Below are 21,702 nucleotides of genomic sequence, written 5' to 3' on the forward strand. Positions count from 1 at the left end.
AGATAAACCCTTCGACGAAATGACGCAAATTGATGCCCTTAAAAGGAGGTTACCTGAAAGAATACAGTGGGAATTAGTGCATGGACCTGACGACTGTTTAGACCAGTTTCTAAAATATATAGACAAATTAGACAGGGCAATGGAGAGAAATGTGCAACAGTTTAGTAACAGAAACCATTACAGTGGGAGGTGGAATTCTGATTACCGTGGAGAGAACCCTAGAAGGGACGATAGAGATTTTCGGAATGAACACCAATATGATAGAACAAGAGAGTACAATGCTAATTGGAGAGGTAGTAACTGGGAAAGCAATGGTGTAACTAGGAACAACAGATGGGAAGGTAACAACAGAATGAATACAAATTGGAGGAGTGACAATAGAGGTAGACATCCGGAAAACTCCGGACCGCCTCAATGAGGGTCCACAGCTTTGGGGCGAACAGATTTAAACATAATAGGACCACTAACATTCACACAAAACCCAATACTGTAAATAACTGTACTATTAACAAACAGGTTAAAAACCAGGAATACCAAGTGAATTATATAAATTTTGATAAAAAAATTTGGGATGCTATGTGGCACAGTAGACCACCACAAAATAAACATAGGAGAGACCAAAGTTCTGACTCAATTCTGGATGAGGAGATGTTAAATGATTTTTACAGGTGGGCAAAAAGGGGAGAGCAAGCTAATAATGGAGAGAGTAACAAATGTTTTAGTTCAGAATTGGGGGGGGGGGGGGGTTGTTCACACAAGAAGGTAATAGTGAATCAGCTGATGATAAACCTAAGCAACAGGAAAAAGAATCAACCATAGAAAGTGAAAAACAGAGAGAAATACATGAAACTGGCAGTAAAGTATACCATAGTAGTGATGATGTTAGTATTTTTGATGTGAAAAGTATGGTAAGCAAACCAGTAAGTGAGTACAATGTTTTTATTGAAATAAATAATGAAGTGTTGGAACTTGATGATAGTTGTGGTTACGAAGCACAGGAATATGATAAGAATAATGAAGTGACAGCTGAAAATCAATTGCTACATGCCGTTCCTGATGAGCTCATGGTTAATCAAAGTGATGATAACAAAAGTGAAAATATTGTGAAAGAATTAGATTTGCGTGATATTATTGAAAGTAAAGGAAACCAATTCTTAGAAATCCTGTGGAACCAGTATAATGAGTGTTGTAGTAGCAAAGTGTTTTGGTATCGTCTAAGTATAATTAGTAGAGTTTTATGCCCATGCTGGTGGGAGAGTAAAAGAAAGAGTCTGAGTGAAAGGTACATAAACAGTAGGGAGATATTTTGTGTGCAGCCAAAGTGTAAACTTGACACTAGTAACTTAGAATCTGAAAATCAGGTAAACATGATGAAGACTGAAAGGGAGGAAGTAGATGGAAATTATAAAGAAATTGAAAAAGATTTATTATATGAAGTCCCCGAGAGGAAGGCAGATGAAAAGGAATTAGGCTGTCCATACATTAAAATAAGAGTAAATCAGTGGGAAGGGCACTGTCTTATTGATACAGGAAGCCCCATATGCGCAATTTCAGAAAAATTTAGAGATAAAATTAGAGATGGTAAGAACTTTGTAGAAATGCCGGTTGTAGGGGTAAAAATCAGAGGTGCCACTGGTAGGCAAAGTAAGGTAGTTAAGAGTCAAGTATTGTTAACGTTTCAAATTGAAAATGTGGAGTTTGAGCAGGGTTGCCTTGTGGTCCCAAGGTTAGAAGAAAATATCATTTTTGGCATGGATTGGGTCTTAAAAGTGGGTGTAAGCTTCTCTTGGGAAGATAAGACTGTTATAATTACTGAATCTGAGAAAAATAGTATTCTGAAAACAGAAATGTACATCCTTAACTGTAGTAATTCTTGCAACCATATCAAAGCTGTTGTAAGCAAGGTAGATAATCAAGCCATAAGTGATAACACATCCTTTGATCTTATAAATGAACAAAATTTCGAAGAATTAGTAGAAGTAAAATTGAAGGAAGCTGTAAATCTCAGTGAAAGTCAGAAAAATCAGTTAAGAGAAGTGTTATGGGAATTTCAGGATACATTCAGTGAGAGACCAGGGAAGGTAAAAGACTATCAGTGCAGACTTCAACTCAGAGGTCATCATCCTTTCTTCCTAAAACCATATGGCATTCCATTCTCCAGGAAAAAAGATGTAGAAAGGGAAATCCAAAAAATGGAAACTTGGGGGATTATAGAAAGGAGTAGAAGTGCTTACAACAACCCATTAGTAGTTGTGTCTAAGAGAAATGGTGGGGTTAGACTTGTACTTGACTCTAGGCACCTTAATAAGTTTTTGATTAGAGAAAATGACCATCCTGACAATATGGATGAACTCCTGCACAAATTTGATAATGTAAAATTTATGAGTAGCCTAGACTTGACATCTGGTTTTCACCAAATACCACTTGAACTTGATTCTAGGAAGTATACTGCCTTTTTGTATGGTGGCAAAAGTTACCAATATTGTGTTGTCCCTTTTGGATTGAATGTATCTGTGGCTGAATTTATCAGAGCACTGGATTTTGTATTAGGTGATGAATTGTCTTCAAAATTAATAGTATATGTAGATGACATTCTTGTAACTGGAAAAACCTGGGAAGATCATCTAAACCTTCTGAGACAAGTCTGTTCAAAATTGAGGGAAGGGAGAATGACCGTAAAATTGGAAAAATGTTGTTTTGGAGTTAATGAACTGAAATTTTTGGGGCATAATATTTCAGAAAAGGGAATCTTACCTGATAAGGATAAACTTGAGGCCATTGTAAACTTCCCTACTCCCAAGAACAAAAAACAACTCAAGTCCTTTTTTGGTCTCACTGGATTCTATAGAAAATTTCTTAGTACCCAAGCTTTAAATGCAAACTGCTTATGTAACTTACTAAAAAAGAATACTGTTTGGGATTGGACACAAGAATGTCAGGATGCGTTCGTGGAAATAAAACAACTACTGTCCCAAAGTCAAATGTTGTATAGACCCGTTATGTCGTTACCATTCTGTATAATGACAGATAGTAGTGAGACAGGTTTAGGGGCACACTTGTTTCAAAACATAGAAGTAGAAGGAAAATTAGAACACCATTCTATTGCTTTTGCTAGCCGGGTTTTACAAAAGTATGAAAAATCATATACAGTCACAGAGAAGGAACTACTTGCCATCCACTGGGCATTTAATAAGTTTAAAAGTTATCTTTTAGGGCACAAGGTAATTGTTTTCTCTGACCATAAGGCTCTATCGTACATTCAGGAGTGCAGACTCTATCATGACCGTATAACAAGGTGGGTTTTATTCCTTCAACAGTTTGACTATGAGATCAAATTTATTCAGGGTAAACATAATGTCATTGCAGATGCCCTTTCCAGACTACCAGTAGGTGCAGATGTTGAAAATACTTATGGAAAAGGGGAGAAAGAGTTCAAACTTATGTACTTAAAGGGTGTAAAAGATGAAGCTGAAATACTGAAAATCTGTAATGATATTCGTAGAAACCAAAACCATGATGAAAATTGGAAGTTGGTTAAAAGTTATATAGGGAAAAAGGGAGGAGAAAAGGTAGATCAGTATTATAAAGTACAAAAAGGGATTTTGTTTAGGAGACCTAGACCTGACTTAGACAACTGGAAACTATGTTGGCCTGAGCAATGTATTGACACGTTAATCAGTTACATACACGAAAGCTTCGGACACTGCGGGGCAACAAAATGTATACAGAAGATACAGGAAAATGTATACTTCTATAATATCAGTAGGAGAGTGAAGAAAAAACTTGAAACCTGTGATCGTTGTCAGAGAGTAAAAGTGAGCAACCAAACATCTAAAGGATTGATGCAAAACATTTTACCAAATAAAAACCTTGAATTAACAGCTATTGATCTATATGGACCACTACCAAGGTCAAGGGGAGGGTATAGTTACATCTTCGTTATAGTTGACGTTTTCTCTAAATTTATAAAATTGTATACATTAAAGAGAGCAACCAGTAAACAAATTATCATCAAGCTGACGAATCATTATTTCACAAATGTTGGTATACCCCAGGCCATCATGTCTGATAATGGGTCACAGTTTACATCTAAATTATGGAAAAATTTTATTGAATATACAGGAATAAAACATATCTTGATTTCGTCACCCATCAAGTAACCCAGCAGAAAGGTACATGAGGGAAATTGGAAGGCTCTGCAGAACATACTGTAGTAAAAATCATGTTAATTGGATTGAAAATGTTACTGACTTTGAGGATATAATGAACAGCCTACAGCATTCATCCACTGGTTTTTCACCTTACGAAGTAATGTTTAATAGACGACCTGCAAATTTGATTTCTGAGAATGTTGATTTCCCACCTTGTCAAACTATGACACCCCAGGAAAGAGAGACAGCTGTTAGGAACACTATGAAAAGACAAGGAGAGGTAAGAAAACGGAGACATGATGCAAGAAGTAAAGGAGTACAGTTCAGGACAGGAGATCTGGTTTTAGTAAAAACACAGGAAAAATCTAGATTGATGAGTTCTGAAATAAAGAAATTTTTTGACATCTATATAGGCCCCTTTGAAATCAAGGAAAACCCACACCCTAATGCCTATAGGCTAATCTACCCAAAATCCAAGAAGTTATTTGGACTGCGCAATGTTACAGAGTTAAAACTCTACAAACATGACCCATAAAATAGTCATTAATAAGTAAAATGCTGCTCGGAAAGAACTAGTTGACTGGCCCAACTACATCACTTTATTGTTTTATCATTCAAGGAAAACTTCATGTCAAATTGTGGGACTATGTCAGCTAAAAGTATGAAGTAGATTTTGTGTTGATGTGAATTATGTCTGTACTAATTTCTCTTTGTTCTCTAGTATACCCATTCATTACATTTGGTACGAGATCAGTGTGTCGGGCTACGAACCATTCTACAGTGTCATAGTAATGTCTCTTAACAGAAACCAAAGTTTATGATGTGGACACTTTTAAAGTAATAAGAAATGAATAGTGATTGTGTGCAAGAAGACAAAACCTTGTCATTTGTAAGCTATGTCAGATGGAACGTTATTTAATGGATAAAGCAAACTGGAGGTACTTGTCAGATTATGAGAGTGTACTTTGAAAGACCAGGTATGTTATAGTGTGTTAAAAATATAGTGGGTAGTCATGAAATTTAATCATGCAAATTAAGAATGTATTGAGGTTTAGAGCATTATGGAAACAGATGTTGGTGTATTACTTTTGAAACACTTGTGATGGATTGAAGGTTATGTGACACTAATTTTGAAGTTTATATTGTGGGAGAATATTTTGTAATAGTTTAGATAATTTAATGTTAAAGTGAATGAAGAGCTGTTAGGAATTTATCCCATACCCTGTTACACAATTTGGAATAATTTCTATTCATGGCAATATGCTATTTGAGCACAGGAGAGTAAATAAAAATGAAACGCTGCTTAATAATGATGTAAAGTTAAGGTATAAATACTAACAATCTTACACAATTTAAGTGTAGAGTTTGTCATAATTTGACCTATAAAGCTGAAATAGATGTACAATGTGAGGATACTGCAATTATAGTCGCAATCATATGGAACGTCTCAGCTATCTCATTATAAAGGAAACATTAAATCATAAATATGTAAACCAATCTGACTCTGAAAATACAGTGCTGATCACACACAATTGAATTTGCACTGGATTCACCATGTGATTCCATTCATCACGTATACATGAATTTTCCCTAAGAGACAACCATTTAACATTGTGTATAAGTATTACAATATTTTGAATTATGTCTATTTTATGTATGTGGTTAAAAGAACCTGTTTATTTTAGAATAATGATTTCTTTAGATTTAATGGTTGTTTTGGGCACAATCCATGCCATAAGGTATTTTATTGAAGCACTTATATTAAAAGATTGTGAGAGATGCCTGCATTTCACAGTTCACTTAATATATTCTAAAGAAACCACTGACAATCAGAAGAATGAGGTTAACTAAGATGCATTAAGTCAGTATTGAAGTAAACTTGAGTTTATGCATATACTATATAATTATGTACCCATCTTAACACGGCTCTGCAGCTACCATGATCAATTAAATATAAGGTGCCATATTTTATTGTTAGTTATAAGCTCATTACACTTATTGCTCAATACAGCCAATGTAACTTTCAAATTGTATATCATGGAAAGTGTATATATATATAACTAAGATCACTTGGGAAACCAATTTTATTACTAACTTTTGGAACTGGAAATTTTATTATTATGTGTGTATTAGACATATTTTATTCCATAGTGACACACAATCCCATGCATGCCATGCACGGACTTGTGTGTGTGTGTGTGGGGGGGGTATTGTAACAGAACGTAAGATCGTGTATATCAATAATTTTCGTGTATGTCAGTAATTTCTGTACGTGTAATGTTTTATGTAAATATAGCCTTTGACTGCGAGTTTAACAACTAAGAGACAGTTATCTTTGGACATGCGGAAAGGAGGTCGATCTTTGAGAGAGGTGGTAAAAGGTGCTTTGGAGGAAAAGTGTGGGCTAGAGGAGGTGGAAATACAGATGTGGTGTAAAACAATGTCTTATTGCATATTATTGTAGAAGTGTTAAATGTGAATAAATTAATTAAATAGTGATTTGCAAAACTAATGTAACGTTTGCTCTCTAAAAATCAAAATACCACATCGCCCTACAAACCAGTTAGTCTCATCCAAACACAAAGAAAACCGCGGGAACATCGCAGTGGAATCACCTCTAGACTTCACGAAGACAACAACGCTGCCATCGATATGAGTTAAGTACCAACCTGTTCGTACTTGTTAACGACCTCGGACTATAAATTTGAATCTCCTGTAGTACCTGAAGTCACCATGTGGACAAAGGAGTAGGACAACTCATATACAGTGGAAATCATAGGAAGAGGTCTGTTAAATTCTCAACAGGGAGACAGCATTAGCCACCTGCGTTAACTTATGGTGGGATGACCACATAAACCTAATCTGAGACTGTCACAAATAATAGCTTTCAACCAGTAAGGCCTTAGTCAGAATTAGACAGCAAACACACATATACGCATGTATGCAAACGCAACTCACACACACATGACTGCAGTCTCAGTGGCCACACTGCGAGCAGCAGTACTGGTGCATGGTGGGAGTAGGGAGCAGGCTGGGGGAGGTATGATAGGGTAGGCGTCGTGGACAGTGACGTGCTGTTGGGGAGCATGAAGGGACGATGTGGAAAGAGGGTAGGGCCGCTATGTGCAGTTGGGAGGTTAGATGGAGGGAGCGGAGAGTTGGGGAGGGAGAGAAGAACAACGGGAAAGGAGAGAAGTAAAAAGACTGCGTGTGATGGAGGGATGAGGGCTGTGTAGTGCTGGAATGGGAACGGAGAAGAGGCTGGAAGGGAGAGGAGAATGACTGACTAAGGTTGAGGCCAGGAGGGTTACGGGAACGTAGCATACATTGCGGGGAAAGTTCTCAATAGCGCAATTCAGAAAAGCTCGTCTTGGTGGGAAGGATACATATTGCACAGGCTGTGAAGCAGTCATTGAAATGAAGGATGTCGTGTTTGGCAGTGTGCTCAGTAACAGGATGGCCCTTGTTTCTTGGCCACAGATTGTTGGTGGCCATTCATGCAGACAGACAGCTTGTTAGTCGTCATGCCCACATAGAATGCACCACAGCAGTTGCAGCTTAGCTTGTAGATCACTTGACTGGTTTCACAGGTAGCCCTGCCTTTGATAGGATAGGTGGTGTTTGTGATTGGACTTGAGTATGTGGTGGAGGTGGTGGTGGTGGGACATATATGACAGGTCTTGCATCTAGGTCTGTTACAGGGGTATGAGCCACGAGGTAAGGGGTTGGGAGCAGGGGTTGCATACATATGGACAAGTATATTGTGTAGGTTTGGTGGACGGCGGAATACCATTGTTGGAGGGATGGCAAGGATAGTGGGCAGGACATTTCTCATTTCAGGGCACGCCAAGAGGCAGTCGAAACCCTTGCAGTGAATACAATTCAGTTGCTCCATCCTGGGTGGTACTGAGTTGTGAGGGGAATACTCCTCTGTGGCAGGAGGGTGGGGCTTTGTGAGGTGGTGGCAAACTGGAACGCTAAGGCATGGGAGATAAGTTTTTGTACAAGGTTGGGAAGATAATACGGTTTGTGAAGGCTTCAGCGAGACCCTCCGTATATTTCGAGAGGAACCACTCGTCACTTCAGATGCGACATCTACAGGTGTCTAGGCTGTATGGGAGGGACTCCTTGGTATGGAGGTCAAAGTGGAGGTATTCATATTCCACCAATCCTTAGCCCTCACCAACATAGTCCTGCAAAACCATTTCAACCAAGTCCAAACCTTCTTGCAGTACCTTCTCTCCATCTGCAAAATTCTCCTGTTATGCAATCCCAAATTCCTGGAACCTATAACACACATCGAAACTCTTACCCTCCAGGAATTAGAGCAGCATGCACAACGCCACCTCAAAAAGCTCTCCATCCTGCTTACTTCCTACTCCCGTCTTGGAGTACCACTGTCCACCCCCTCTACAACACTCTCCAAAACCACCACATCCCCTCATAGCTGACAAATCCTGTCTCGTAGACCTACTACATTTACCCCACCCTCTAAAACCCCCTCCCACCACCACACAGAATCCAGAACCTAAACAGACCCAAAACGCAGTCATGAACCTTTCTTCCAAAGCCTTATCCCCACAGAAATATCAGTCCTTTCCGAAGGCCTCACTTTTTGCCCCATTCCCAAATTGAATCATGCAGGACTTGTTAAATATCTTCTCTCCTGCTCCCAGTCCCTACACTGGATACACTTTTTCGCCACCAACCTTACCAATCAGACTCAACCAAAGATCAATATTAAATCCTGCTTAACTCAGTTCACTTCTCCATCCAACCGTGATCCACCCTCACTGCCCCCAAATCATCCCCCTGTCAACTTACCAGAATTTCTTTACCTTGAAATTTGTCTCACCATCATTCCCTAAATCCCTCAACAAACTAACCTTACATCCACAGAAAGAACCACAGTCCACCATCTTAAAACTGATCCTGATCTTATAATCTTACCTGCAGACAAAGGCTCCACCACTCTTGATCTGAACTGCAAAGATTATCTAGCAGAAGGACTCCATCAGCTATCAGATATGTCCACCTAGAAACCTTGCCGCAGTGATCCCATTCCAGAATTCCAGCAGGATCTCCAGTCACTCCTCAAATCTTCAGGCCCTTCCCAGAACCTCTCCCTAGAGTCCAACTGTCTACTCACCCCTACCACTCCCTGCACTCCCACCTTCTACATGCTTCCTAAAATCTATAAACCCAACTACCCATGATACCCCACTGTGGCCAGTTACTGTGCCCCCACTGAGATAATCTCTGTTCTCGTAGACCAACACCTTCAATCTATTACCCAGAACCTACCCTCCAACATAAAAGATACCAACCATTTCCTCTACCGACTCTCCATAGTTCCTGTCCATTTACAACAAGGTGCCCTGCTCGTCACTATTGATACGACCTCCCTTTACACTATCATCCCTAATGCCCATGGCCTTACCACTACTGAACACTACCATTCCCAACGCCTGACAGATTCCAAACAAACTACCTCCTTCCTAGTCATAATGACAAACTATATCCTCACCCACAATTACTTCTACTTCAAACGCACTGTTTACAAACAAATTCGCAGTACAGCTATGGACACATTTGTCATAATGATATCTCATTATACCTAAAAACTCACCACATATGTGGCAAGATGTAACGGGTGGAAGGGAAGATCAAATATCAGCAGTATTTCATTAGTACAGAGCATTATAACGGCACAGCTAAGAAGAAATACAAAAAGAAAATCTGTCCACCATAATCAAGAAACATTTTGCGTGTTACTTTCTTTTTCCTTTTCATTCAATATACGAAAAAATTATCATATAACTGTTATAAAATTGCACGTAACTAAATGCAACCAAAAATTATTTATCTTTTATGAAATGTTAAATCAATGGAAGCTGAACTAAAAAATAAATCCACTTACCGATTGCATATGGTGTATTCCATGTTGCCAAGTAACTCTGTATTGATAGAGTAAACTGTGCCATCATTAGCTCCAGTAACTGATTGTTCATCATCATCACCAGGACCAGTGGGTGTCACTACAGATGGAGATGGACAGGACTCAGAACGCAGCAAGCCAGCTGCTATCAGAGGGTCAGACGGCCGTGGAGGAAGTGGACGGGTTCCTACTGAAGTTGTCACATTACTCACAAAGAACTGTATGTCCTCCTGATCCACCCACATACGATCACCAAGTGAATCGTCAACCCATAACTGGAAGAAAGAATGGAAAAAAAGGTCAGATTTCTAGCACAAGCTCCACCATTAAAATTCACTCAAATTCCACGAAAAGAAATTGAACTATGAATGAGATAATGCTTTAAGTAGGTCTACTGTCCAAATCTTACAACTATTCTTTTTTTTTATGGCGCAAAAACAACTCGAGTCATAAGCACTCACTTTATAACCTTGGTACACCAATACGTGAAAGAAGCTAAAAGCGACCCTATGTTAAGCCCAATTGACAGATGGAATGAGAGCAAAAAACAAAGGATTTCCCCCTTGGAGAAAGGTTCATAAAATACACCATAGAGGCAACAGAGGTCCCTAACCAAACATTAGAAGTCCTTCGCCATTTTGCTATGACAGATAAATAAGTAAAACAAGATAGACAGCCTGCACATCATTCACTAAAACAGATGATAACTCAGATGGTAAACATATACTGGAAAGTAAGTGGTTCAAAAATTGACATTGGGTCAGAAAATGGTGAATCGTCAAACCTCGATGACAATGAGCACAATGTGGGGTGGGGGATCACCACTTAACAAATGGCGATAGTTACAAAGATAGTGACCAGTACAAAACCTAGCTAAAATGATCTCCTCACAACAGTAGGGCCAAGAGGAGGCTGGCCAAGTAGTTTGGAGATGTTTGATCCTCCAGAGCTTGGTCCTGTGAAGAGAGGACCATTGGTAATGCCAAAGTGACACAATCTACAACAGACAGCAACACGGAGAACATACAAAGGAATGGAAGTGCTAACAGGCCGAGGTGTGACGACTGCAGCCTTGGCAGTAGTACCAGCTACCTCATTTCCCGCCAGACTGATGTGGCTAGGAACCCACATGAACATTACCGTGGCTCCCTCAACAGCGAGCAAGTGTAAGCTTTCTTGGACCCATTGCACTAAGGGATTGACTGTGTACAGCACACAGAAGCTCTGAAGGTCACTGAAAGATTAAGAGCATATGACATAATTAAAAAGCTTGTGATGCGGATATGCTGGGTGGCCCGAAAGAGGGCGAAGAGCTGTGCTGTAAAAATCGAGCAGCATTCTGGAAGCAGATATTGAAAATGGTCGGTGCCATTGATGAAGGCATACCTGCCACCAAGGCCAGCTTTACAGCCATTGTGTACACAAAGATGCTATCGTTAAGTTGCAAGCAAATGGCAAAAAAAATTTACAGTGATAGATTGAATCTGGTGTAGTGTCCTTGGGAGGTGAAGGAAATCCATGATGAACATGGGCCACCACACAAAGCCAAAGCAGTGAAAGGTTTACACCCATCGAGAATGTGGCAAGTAGCACGAAGCTGAGCTGCCAGAGTAGTAGTGAAAAGCGAACTCCAGGAGGTAATAGAAAACAAAGGCACACCCCTTGCTAGCGGTCAAGGGAGTCATTGCAAAAGGGAAGTGGCTGGGTATGGAAGGCAAACAGCATGTGTGTCTGCTGAGGAGGACATCATGTTGGAAAGACAGCAGTAGTCCTGAATAGAGTGTCTCAAGCAGATTAGTGCAAAAGGTGGAGGATGTGCAGATGAATAAATAAAACATCCATAATCTAGTTTCGAACAGATGAGGGATCAGTATAAATGGGGGAGAGTGGTCCGATCCACTCCCCAGGAAGTACCGCTTAGGACTCACAGCATACTGAGGGACTGGGTGCAGCATGTGGCCATGTAAGACACATGAGATGACCAAGAAAGTTTCCTATCAAGCATGAGCCCCGGGAATTCCATGGAGTCAGCAGATGTAAAGACAATGGAAGACACCCATTGCACCTTGATAAATTAATACAAACTGCTTTGTCAGTGGAAAAGCAAAAGCCACTATCAGTGCTTCAAGATCAAAGACAATGTCGAAGATGCTGTTCAGGGAGACAAGACTGTGAAGAACTGCAACAGGTCACAAAATCGTTGACAAAGAGGGTGCCGGAGACGACTGGCAGGAGACAGTCCATAACAGGATAAAGAGGATGATTCTTAGAACGGAGCTTTCAGCACCCCGTTGTCCTGGATAAAGGTGTCTGACAAGGCCAAACCCACACATAACTTGGAATCTTGGTCTTTTAAAAATTTCTGAAGGAAACAGGGAAGGCGGCCTTGGAAGCTTCACGTGTATAGAGTACCGACGATGCAAGTCCTCCTGCAGGTGTCACAGGCTTCTCCAAAGCAAAAACTCAGCAACACTCTGGTATTTCCACAGAAAACCATTCAGAACATGGGTGGACACAGAGACGACATTGTAAACTGCAGAATGGCATGCAAAAAATCCACATGCTGCAGTGATTAGTAGATTCAGAGACACGAGCTACCAAACCAGCCAACCATGAATCATACATCCCATCTCCTTGCAAACACAGCTGGTGAGAGAAATGGGGTGGCAGCTAAAAGGAAGGCATTTGCCCATACTGGGCTTAGGTATAGGTATGACAAAGACTTCACGGCAGCATCTGGGAAATGTGCCATCTGCCCAAAAGAGATTGTACATACGAAGGAGAAAGTGCTTGCCCACAGGACAGAGGTGATGCAACATCTGAATGTGAACATTGTCCAGCCCTGAGGGGTGTAATAAAACTGATTATGGTGAGAAAACTTACTAACTGATCTTGAGTCATATGAAATAACCAAATCCCAAGTTGAAGACTCAAAACCCAGAAATCCACTACCATATAGCTATATGAAAATTATAAACGTTAACATATATACACATACTTAATGCAATTACGATGATAAGTATGGACTTCTTAAAACGATAGGCAGTGATAAACATTATTTGTACTTTAATTTTTGAAATGTATGTTTCAAAGATGTTTTTGCACAAATAGATTGATATATGATACTATTTTCTTTGATGCATGGTGTTAGAGATCAATCTTTGCCTTTGGGCAGTTCGTAGTACAAGTTTGAAGTGCGAAGATGGAGTACAAGTTATGAGCATTGTGTTAACATGGTGGTTGATGTTGGTTTGTATCGTGATGTAAAATGACTGAAAATATATCTACTCAATAACAGTAAGTCCACCAGTGTTCATATTATTTAACAAAATGAATCCAAGCATCCTCTAGACCATTATACAAAGTTGTATTTTTGAATGGGCTACAAGCCTATTACATACAACAAAGAAGAAGAATAAAAGATGAGTATTATAAAACTGTTTATTCAAATTCTACTGTTGCTACCTCTCTCTACAGTGTGTCACTATCTCAGCGTGCCAAGTGCTGCGAAAATGTGACCAGTCACCCAAAGTTAAACTTACTTCAAAATTAATGAATCAACTTTGGACTACAAGAGGGTGGTGATGGTCTGAATATGTTGGCGTCATCTGGAATTTTCTAAAAGTGAAGTATGAATACTGTGTTTGACTATTTTTTTTTGTTTCAGATCAAAAGTATATATATTATGAAAATTTTATATGAACAATGAGCCAAGTATGAACCATACCTACAAAATAGCAATAATAGAGGCAAACAGAGATCACAATCAAGACAAAGAAAAGAATGAAAAATAAAAAGTGAGGTGAACAATTAACAATGTTGACAGCCAACGACAAGGTTAAATACTGGAAATATTTTCTTTCTTTTTTTTCTTTTAGTAATGAAATGTTTTGTGGAATAATCATTAACAATGAAAGTCACTGAACAGGGATCTGAAATAATAGGAGGGGGGGGGGGGATACAGACATGGCAGACTTAAGTAGTGTTGTGAAACAAGAACCCGAAAGCTTTATTCATGAAGCAGTAGAACAGGAAAAAGATGCCAATAAATCATGTAAATTAGTAAAACAATATGATAATAACAACATAAGTACAATGTTGGCATTGCTAATAAAAATGAGCAATGATAATAAGGATCAGTTAATAAAAATGAATAGTGATCAGTTTTCAAAAATTAATGAGCAACTTTAAATCCACAAACAAGAAAGTAAGAAACAATTCACTGAATTTGGTCACTCAATAGGAGCGTTACATGAATGTATCGGTAAAAACACAGTTCAGCTAAATGATATCAATAAAAAAATTGAGAGGTTAGATGGTCGAGCAGAAACTGTTGAATCTAAAATGGAAGAAATTGAACTTAAATCTAACACTTAAGTCAAAAATGTCAAAGACGAGATCATTGTAGATAGAGAAAAAAAAAAAACAAAAAAAAAAAAAAACCAAAAAACAAAAAGAAAATTTAAGTAGTCAAATTTCAACTTTGGAAAGTAATATTGATGCCAAACTAGAGCTTGTTGAAAGCAGTTTTGTTGAACAGGTAAAGACAGTAAATAATAAATTCGTAGAAAATGTAAAATTGAGTAACAAAAACCAGCACCCTAGAAAGTAGTGTTTCTGTACTGTGCAAAAAGGTTGAAGAATTGGTCAATGACGACCTTAAGAGAAAGCTTATTACCAATTTTAGCACCATGTTTTGCAACATTCCATTGAAATTTTTTTCAGTTGAAGGTAGTTTACAGGCCATAGATTTTCTCCAGCATTGCAGAGAGAATTTTGTGTCTAATAAGACTCATATTACGAAAATCAAGTGTGTTAAGAAGTTTCTACAAGGTGAAGCATTAGGGCTAATCAGTATACTGATGACACAACCTATGCAGATTTTGAGAATAGATTTTTTGATAGAGTTTGGTCAAAGACTGAGTAAGTTGGAATAAAAAGTGAATTTTTCAATCGATCAAATTACGGGGAAGGGAATATTAGCATGAAACAGTTTTGCAAAAATCAACTTAAAAAATTAGCTCATTTCAACAAACCTTTCGTTAAACTCACTTAGATCATTGCTTTAAAAAAAGGGGTTACCAGCTGAGGTCCAGGGGGACCTAGTCTGTGGGCTAGAGGACATGATAGACCACTTATTGAAATATTTAGGTAAATTAGATAAAGTCTTGTAAAAACCAGGTAAATACAGCCATAATAGGCACAAACATTTTGAAAGAGGTAATAATCAAAATTGGCACAGCAATAATCACTACAGGAGGGAACGTAGTAACCACAATGGCAACAATTATCAACAGAAGGAACAGAATAGAATAAATGTAAGTTTTCATTCTGGAGAATGGCAACAGTTGAAACAGAAATTGGAATACAAATGATAATAGAAACAAAAGGAAACAGGATGGAGCATTAATTCAGGAAACAAAAAACTAGCTTGGGTCCCAATGTTGGTTCAAAAGTTGGGGACTCATGAAACAAATAACGAATGGACCAGAAATTGCACAAATACTGACACACAAGACTAACACTCTTGTGAAGCAATCAGTAGCTATCTTGCAGATGTGTACTGTCCTGTTAATATTATATCTGTTCAGAAAGAAGTATGTTCACTAGCGAAGGCAAAATATGCAAATAAGGCAAGTGAGCACATAGAAATTGGAAAAGAGGATATAGAAGAAATTAAGTTATCACAATTCTATGTTCCCTTTTTAAAAGCAGTTGATTTATCCACTACTGGCTTGCTAGGCCTATCGCAGCTTCACCAGAGCCCAGGTAGCCGTCACGTTTCAGGGTTCCCATAGGGCCTTCCCAGCTACCGTAGCGGTCCTGGGGCACACAAAGTCCCTGCTGTACATCGCCCCTATAGGCAGTCCCCTACTTTGTGCCGTTGCCCATCTCCCACGACTTGGACGAGGGGTTGGACTTATGGGAGACGTACTGCATGGTTCAAGCTGGAAAATGGGCTGCGACAGGAAAGTGCACTTTCGCCTTTATTGTTTATTATTGTTAGGGATGAAATCCTACAGCAAGTATCAGATGCAATTGGAGATCATAAAATGAAAGCAGTGCTTTTTGCCAATGACCTGATATTATGGGGAAATTGCAAGAAGGAGGTGCAAGAGCAGTTAGATGTATGGGAGGCAACGGCAGCACAATATGGAATGCATTTCTCTGCAAAGAAAAGTGAAATAATTGTCACAACAAGGAAGAAGAATAGGCCAAATGTGGATATAACTTGTGGAGAGGAAAAACTACAAGTGGTAGAGAACTTCAAGTACCTGGGAAGCATGATTGAAAGTATGGGGGGAAACGCAATGGAAATAAATGAAAGGTGCATAAAAGCAGGGCAGTTCTACAAATGCATTAGGGGGCTTATTTGGAGCAAGGAGGTGCCACAGAAATCCAAGGGAATTATATACCGAACCTACTTTGTCCCCATATTGACATACGGAAGTGAGACATGGGTAATGCACAAAAGCGACAAAAGTAGAATACAGGCTAGTGTAATGAAGTTCCAGAGGAGCAGGTTGAGTGTAACAAGACGAGACAGATTGCGAAATGTGTATGTGAGAGGAAGACTAAAGGAGGAACCAGTACAGGACAGGATAGAAAAATCAAGACTGCAGTGGTATGGACACATGAAGAGAATGGATGAGGGAAGAATTCCAAAGAGGATGTTTGATCTGCAACTGGAGGGGAAGAGGCCCAGAGGAAGACCAAGAGATAGATGGGTGAAGGGAGTGAAGGAATGTGTGACGAGAAAAGGAGAGAACTGGACGAAGGTGGAAGAGGGGGAATGGTGGAAAGACAGAACACGATGGAGAGGCTTGTGTTCCCGACAGACCCAGCCAGTGGCTGAAAACTGTCCAAGATGATGATGATGAGAATTCTATGACTGGGTAGCATTTGTTAAATGCTGAAGTAACTGATTTTTGTGATGATTTTGGAATTCAGAAACTAACGGAAGAGCCAGGTAAGAAAAAAGTACTGTAATAATGCACCACAACTTAAGTGAAACTGGGTATTTAAACAGTAATGAAGTATGGTGTGATGATGTTGGAAATATGAGTGGCGATATTTATGAATAATAAATTAAAGGTGGTGATGAGTATAATAACAAAGAAGAAAATTACTTTGTTTATTTTAAACAAGAATTGGCGTCATTATGTATTAGTGAGGAAATGTGTGGAAATGTGTAGTAGTGGCTATGATGCTGTAGAGGTACCCAAGGATTAAGGGGTTATGACAAATCACAGCAAACAAAACTCTTTATTTAATTACTAGTACAGACGAATTTTTTGTGTAACTGGCTAAATAGTGATGCTACTGAGAAAGATGAAAGTTTTAGAATCATGATAAACAATCTGTGTTCAGCTTTATAGCCAGAAATATGTTATTGTAAAACAACTTCAAGGCAAATACCATAGTGTTGATCTACATGAAATAAGTAAATGTACATGGATTGATGAAATTCCCAGTGACAGTGATGTCTGTGTTAATTTAATGAAAGTGTGCCAAGGCAATGAAAATGGTAAGAACAACACTGGTTTTGGTTCAAATGGCTCCGAGCACTATGGGGCTTAACTTCTGAGGTCATCAGTCCCCTAGAACTTAGAACTACTTAAACCTAACTAACCTAAGGACATCACACACATCCATGCCCGAGGCAGGATTCGAACCTGCGACCTTAGCGGTTGCATGGTTCCAGACTGTAGCACCTAGAACCGCTCAGCCACTCCGGCAGGCACTGGTTTTGGAGGCTCTAGTTTTGAAGAGAGAGATCACCTGTTACATGAGGATGTTGAGAGTGATAAATGTATTGATGTTTGTTATCCGTTCATTAAAGTCAGAATAGGATCATGGGAAGGCAGGTGTCTCATTCACACAGGTAGCCAAATTTCAGGAGTGTTTGAATCTTTAAGTGAAAAATTAAAAGATAATGAGGACTATGTAGAATTGCCTGTAATTGGAGTATGGATTAAAGGTGCACCTGGGAAACATAGTAAAGTGGTTAAAAGCCAAGCTTTATTAACTCTTACAGTTGAGGGAATAACTTTTACACATGGATGTTTAATAATTCAATATCTCAGTGAGGATCCATGGCATGTCATGGATAACTGTTGTGAATGCAGGTTTTGATTGGGGAGGGCAGAAGTTGATTGCCAATGCACCTATGAAGATAGTATTTGTACTAATTTTATAAAGTCAACTTTATTTTATGAGGAGAATAAAATAAACAGTACACAATTTTTAAAAGATTTATAGTCAAAGATACGCCAGAATTAGATACAAAGCAGCAGAAGTTAAAGAACTTGTAGACACTAAGATTTCAGGAGCAAAAGGGTTAACTGATAAACACAAACAAGCATTGGAATCTTTATTGCGGGAGTAAAGTGATGTGTTTTGTAATATTCCAGGTAGATTGAGAGGATAAAAATGTACTTTACAGCTAAAACTGCACCAACCATATTTCATAAAGCCTTATAGTGTACCTATAGTAAGAGAGATGCAGTTGAGAAAGAGTTGCTTAAGACGGAAGTGTGTGATATCACTGAGAGAAGTGTTAGCCCATATAAAAACCCATTAGTCACTGTTTTAAGATGAGACAGACGAGTGACATTGGTTCTGGATTCTGGGCATTCAAGCAAGTATTTATACAGAGAAACAGAAAACACTGAAAAAATGACGAACTTTTACACAAATTAAAAAATGTTCAGATTATGTCTAGTTTGGATTTACCTTCTGGATTTCGTCAGGTACCTGGGTCAAGAATAACATAAATATACTGACTTTCTTTACAGTGGGAGATGTTATCAATACTGTGTAGTACCTTGTGGTTCGAGCTCATCTGTAGCTGAATTTATATGAGCATTACATTATGTACTTGGCCAAGATCTGGTAGTAAAACTCACTGTTCATGTAGATGATATTTTGGTAACTGGACAAAGTTGGGAAGATCATTTTGAATTGTTGAAGCAGGTACACAAAAAAACTTAGACAAAGAGGTACGAATCTGAAAATCGAAAAATGTAACTTTGCTGTCCCTGAACTAAAATTCTTAGGTCATGTAATTACTGGGGAAGGTATCTTGGCAGATCCTGATTAATTTAAAGAAATTTCAGGTTTTCCAGCACCACATAATAGAAAACAACTAAAGCCATTTTATGGTTTATGTGGATTTTATTGAAAATTAGTGAGTGGACAAAGTATGAATGAATATTGTTTAAGCAATTTACTTAAAAAGTACACTAATTGGGTTTGGGTCCAAGAATGTTAGGAAATATTTGAAAATATTAAGAAAGAATTGAACATCCACAATTTGTTACACAGACCAGATTCCAGCCTACCATTTTGTTTACACACAGATAATAGTGATTGGAGCAGATTTCAGGAAAAAGAAGTTAATGGGGAAATCATACATGACAACTGCCTTTGCAAGTGGAATGCTGTTAAAACATGAGAAATCTTACACAGTTACAGAAATAGAACTATTAGGTGTTTACTGGGCATTTACTAAATTCGGAACCTATTTGTTGGGGCAGAAAGTGGTTGTATATTCAGACCACAAAGCACTAAGCTACTTACAGGAGTGTAGACTATATCACAACAGACTTTCCAGATGGGGAATGTATTTGCAATAATTTAATTATGAAACTAAATACATAAAAGGTTCAGACAATGTTGTTACAGACACTTTGTCAAGGATGCCATTGGGTGGAAGTAATGAAAAATTTGATCAAAATGAAGAAAAAGAGTTTAAAATCAGGTAGAGGAAGGGCATACATGATGAGAAAATTATTAAGGTACCTTCACACCGAAAACTAACTCCAACAAACAAAAACCTACAACAGTTGTAAGTTTGGAAAAACTTGCAACTGTTGACACCTGTTGAAAAATGTTGACAACAGTTTCAAGCTCTTGTAAACATATGTTTGGTGTTTTTATTTTTTGTTACAGACAAGCAATGTAAATGGATTCCGACTGTGAAGATTTGCTATTTGTTGTGGTGGGAGATGATGCTTTTGCTCTTTCAGACTACATGGTGAAACCATACGCAGCCAGGAAAGAATGTTTAATTACTGAATATTTCGCAATAGAAGAACTGCGGAGGATTTTTTTGGAATATCGTAAACAGTTTTTCGGTGTCTTAGAACAACTGTGGACTTAAGTCCTAAAAAAGCAACATTACTGACTTCTGCAACTGTGTCTTTGCACAGTTTTCTTAGAAGAAATAAAGAAAGTGCCACAGTTTACTCCCCGCCTGGCAGTTTTGATGTGGAAGATCCAGAAACATGCAGAGTTTCACATGGCAGTTGGAGGATATCTCCACAAAATAAATGTCTTCAGAGAAGGGAGGTAACACAGGAAGAACTGCAAAGAACATAAGGGATGAATTTGCAATCTACTTTGTATCAGATGTTGGTAAAGTGAAATGGCAAGAGGAGTATGAATACATAAATATCGAGTGGAAAGACATAAGTAATTAAAAACTTCCAAACAAAACCCCTATAGCTTTAGTTATTAACAATGTAAGCCACTGATTTGCAAACTACTTTGTATCAGGTTTTGACACAATGATATGACAAGAGAAATAGATAAATTTCTGTGAAAGTACATATGTAATTACAAAATTTACAACCAACAATTTTATAGTTTCAGTTACGATAGTTAATGACATTTTACTTGCCATTGTAAATATTTTTCTCTCTGGTTTGTTCACGTTTCCCAATTACTTCATATGCTCGTGAAATATCCATTTCGGAATGTAGATCTCAGTTGTCCCACACCCACTTTTAGTTTTGACCATTTTACAATGCACACGATTGTACTTTTTTTTTCATATTTGTCCATTTCCTTTCACACTCCACAAGTGGGACACCAATTTTATCCAAAACTTCTTTCAACAAATCTTTCCTTTTATATCAGTCTTTATATGCAGAATCAGAAGAATCCTACAGAGGTTTCCTCATTTCAATTTCTAACAAAAACTGAATTGTTGGATCTGTTGACGACTTGTGAGTTGCCATTGTCAAAAGAAACACAGCAGATGAAGCGGCACATGCACATACGCAAGTCACACAACTCTGCCGTGTTTTTTCTCACTAACCATAAACTACAGACTCGAGACAAAACTTTCCTCAACTAGTTGTTCAGACTCATGACTTCAAACAACTGTTGACAACAGCTGAAAAACTAAGTCAAACTTTGAGTTGGAAACAGTTGTCAACCGAGTTTGTTGGAGTTGGTTTTCAGTGTGAAGGTACATTAAGGACAGTGTGTAGCAAAATTATAAAGACCAAAACCAAACTGGAGGTAAGCAAAGTGTTGTTTAGGCAAAAGAGGTTATGAAAATTGGACAGGTGTTATGAAGTATATAAAGGAACACTTTTCCGGAGAACAGATGTGGATTCTGATGATTGGAAGTTACACTTGCCAGATGAAGAAGCTGGGAAGTTCATTAAGTATATACGTGAGAGATATGGACACTGTGGCATTCAAAAATGTATACAAAAACTACAAGAAAATATTTATTTCTATAATATGGCTAAAAGGGCTGGGAAAGAACTGTCTACTTGTGACATGTGTCAGAGTGTCATGGTAAGTAACAAAACTTGT

At 38.4% G+C, this 21,702-nt stretch overlaps 1 protein-coding gene across 3 annotated transcripts in view; it reads right to left on the reverse strand.

The window, feature by feature from the left end:
* The window catches only part of LOC124619844 (integrator complex subunit 1), a 307,722-nt gene that overhangs the window by 242,959 nt on the left and 43,061 nt on the right, over window positions 1–21,702 (reverse strand). For all 3 annotated transcript variants that reach the window (XM_047146458.1, XM_047146464.1, XM_047146471.1), the window contains one exon: window positions 10,072–10,364. In XM_047146458.1, coding sequence (XP_047002414.1) covers window positions 10,072–10,364 — 293 coding nt within the window. The remainder of the gene's footprint in view (window positions 1–10,071; window positions 10,365–21,702) is intronic.

Source organism: Schistocerca americana, chromosome 1 (genome assembly GCF_021461395.2).
Source record: "Schistocerca americana isolate TAMUIC-IGC-003095 chromosome 1, iqSchAmer2.1, whole genome shotgun sequence".
In the NCBI taxonomy this organism is placed as follows: Eukaryota; Metazoa; Arthropoda; class Insecta; order Orthoptera; family Acrididae; genus Schistocerca; species Schistocerca americana.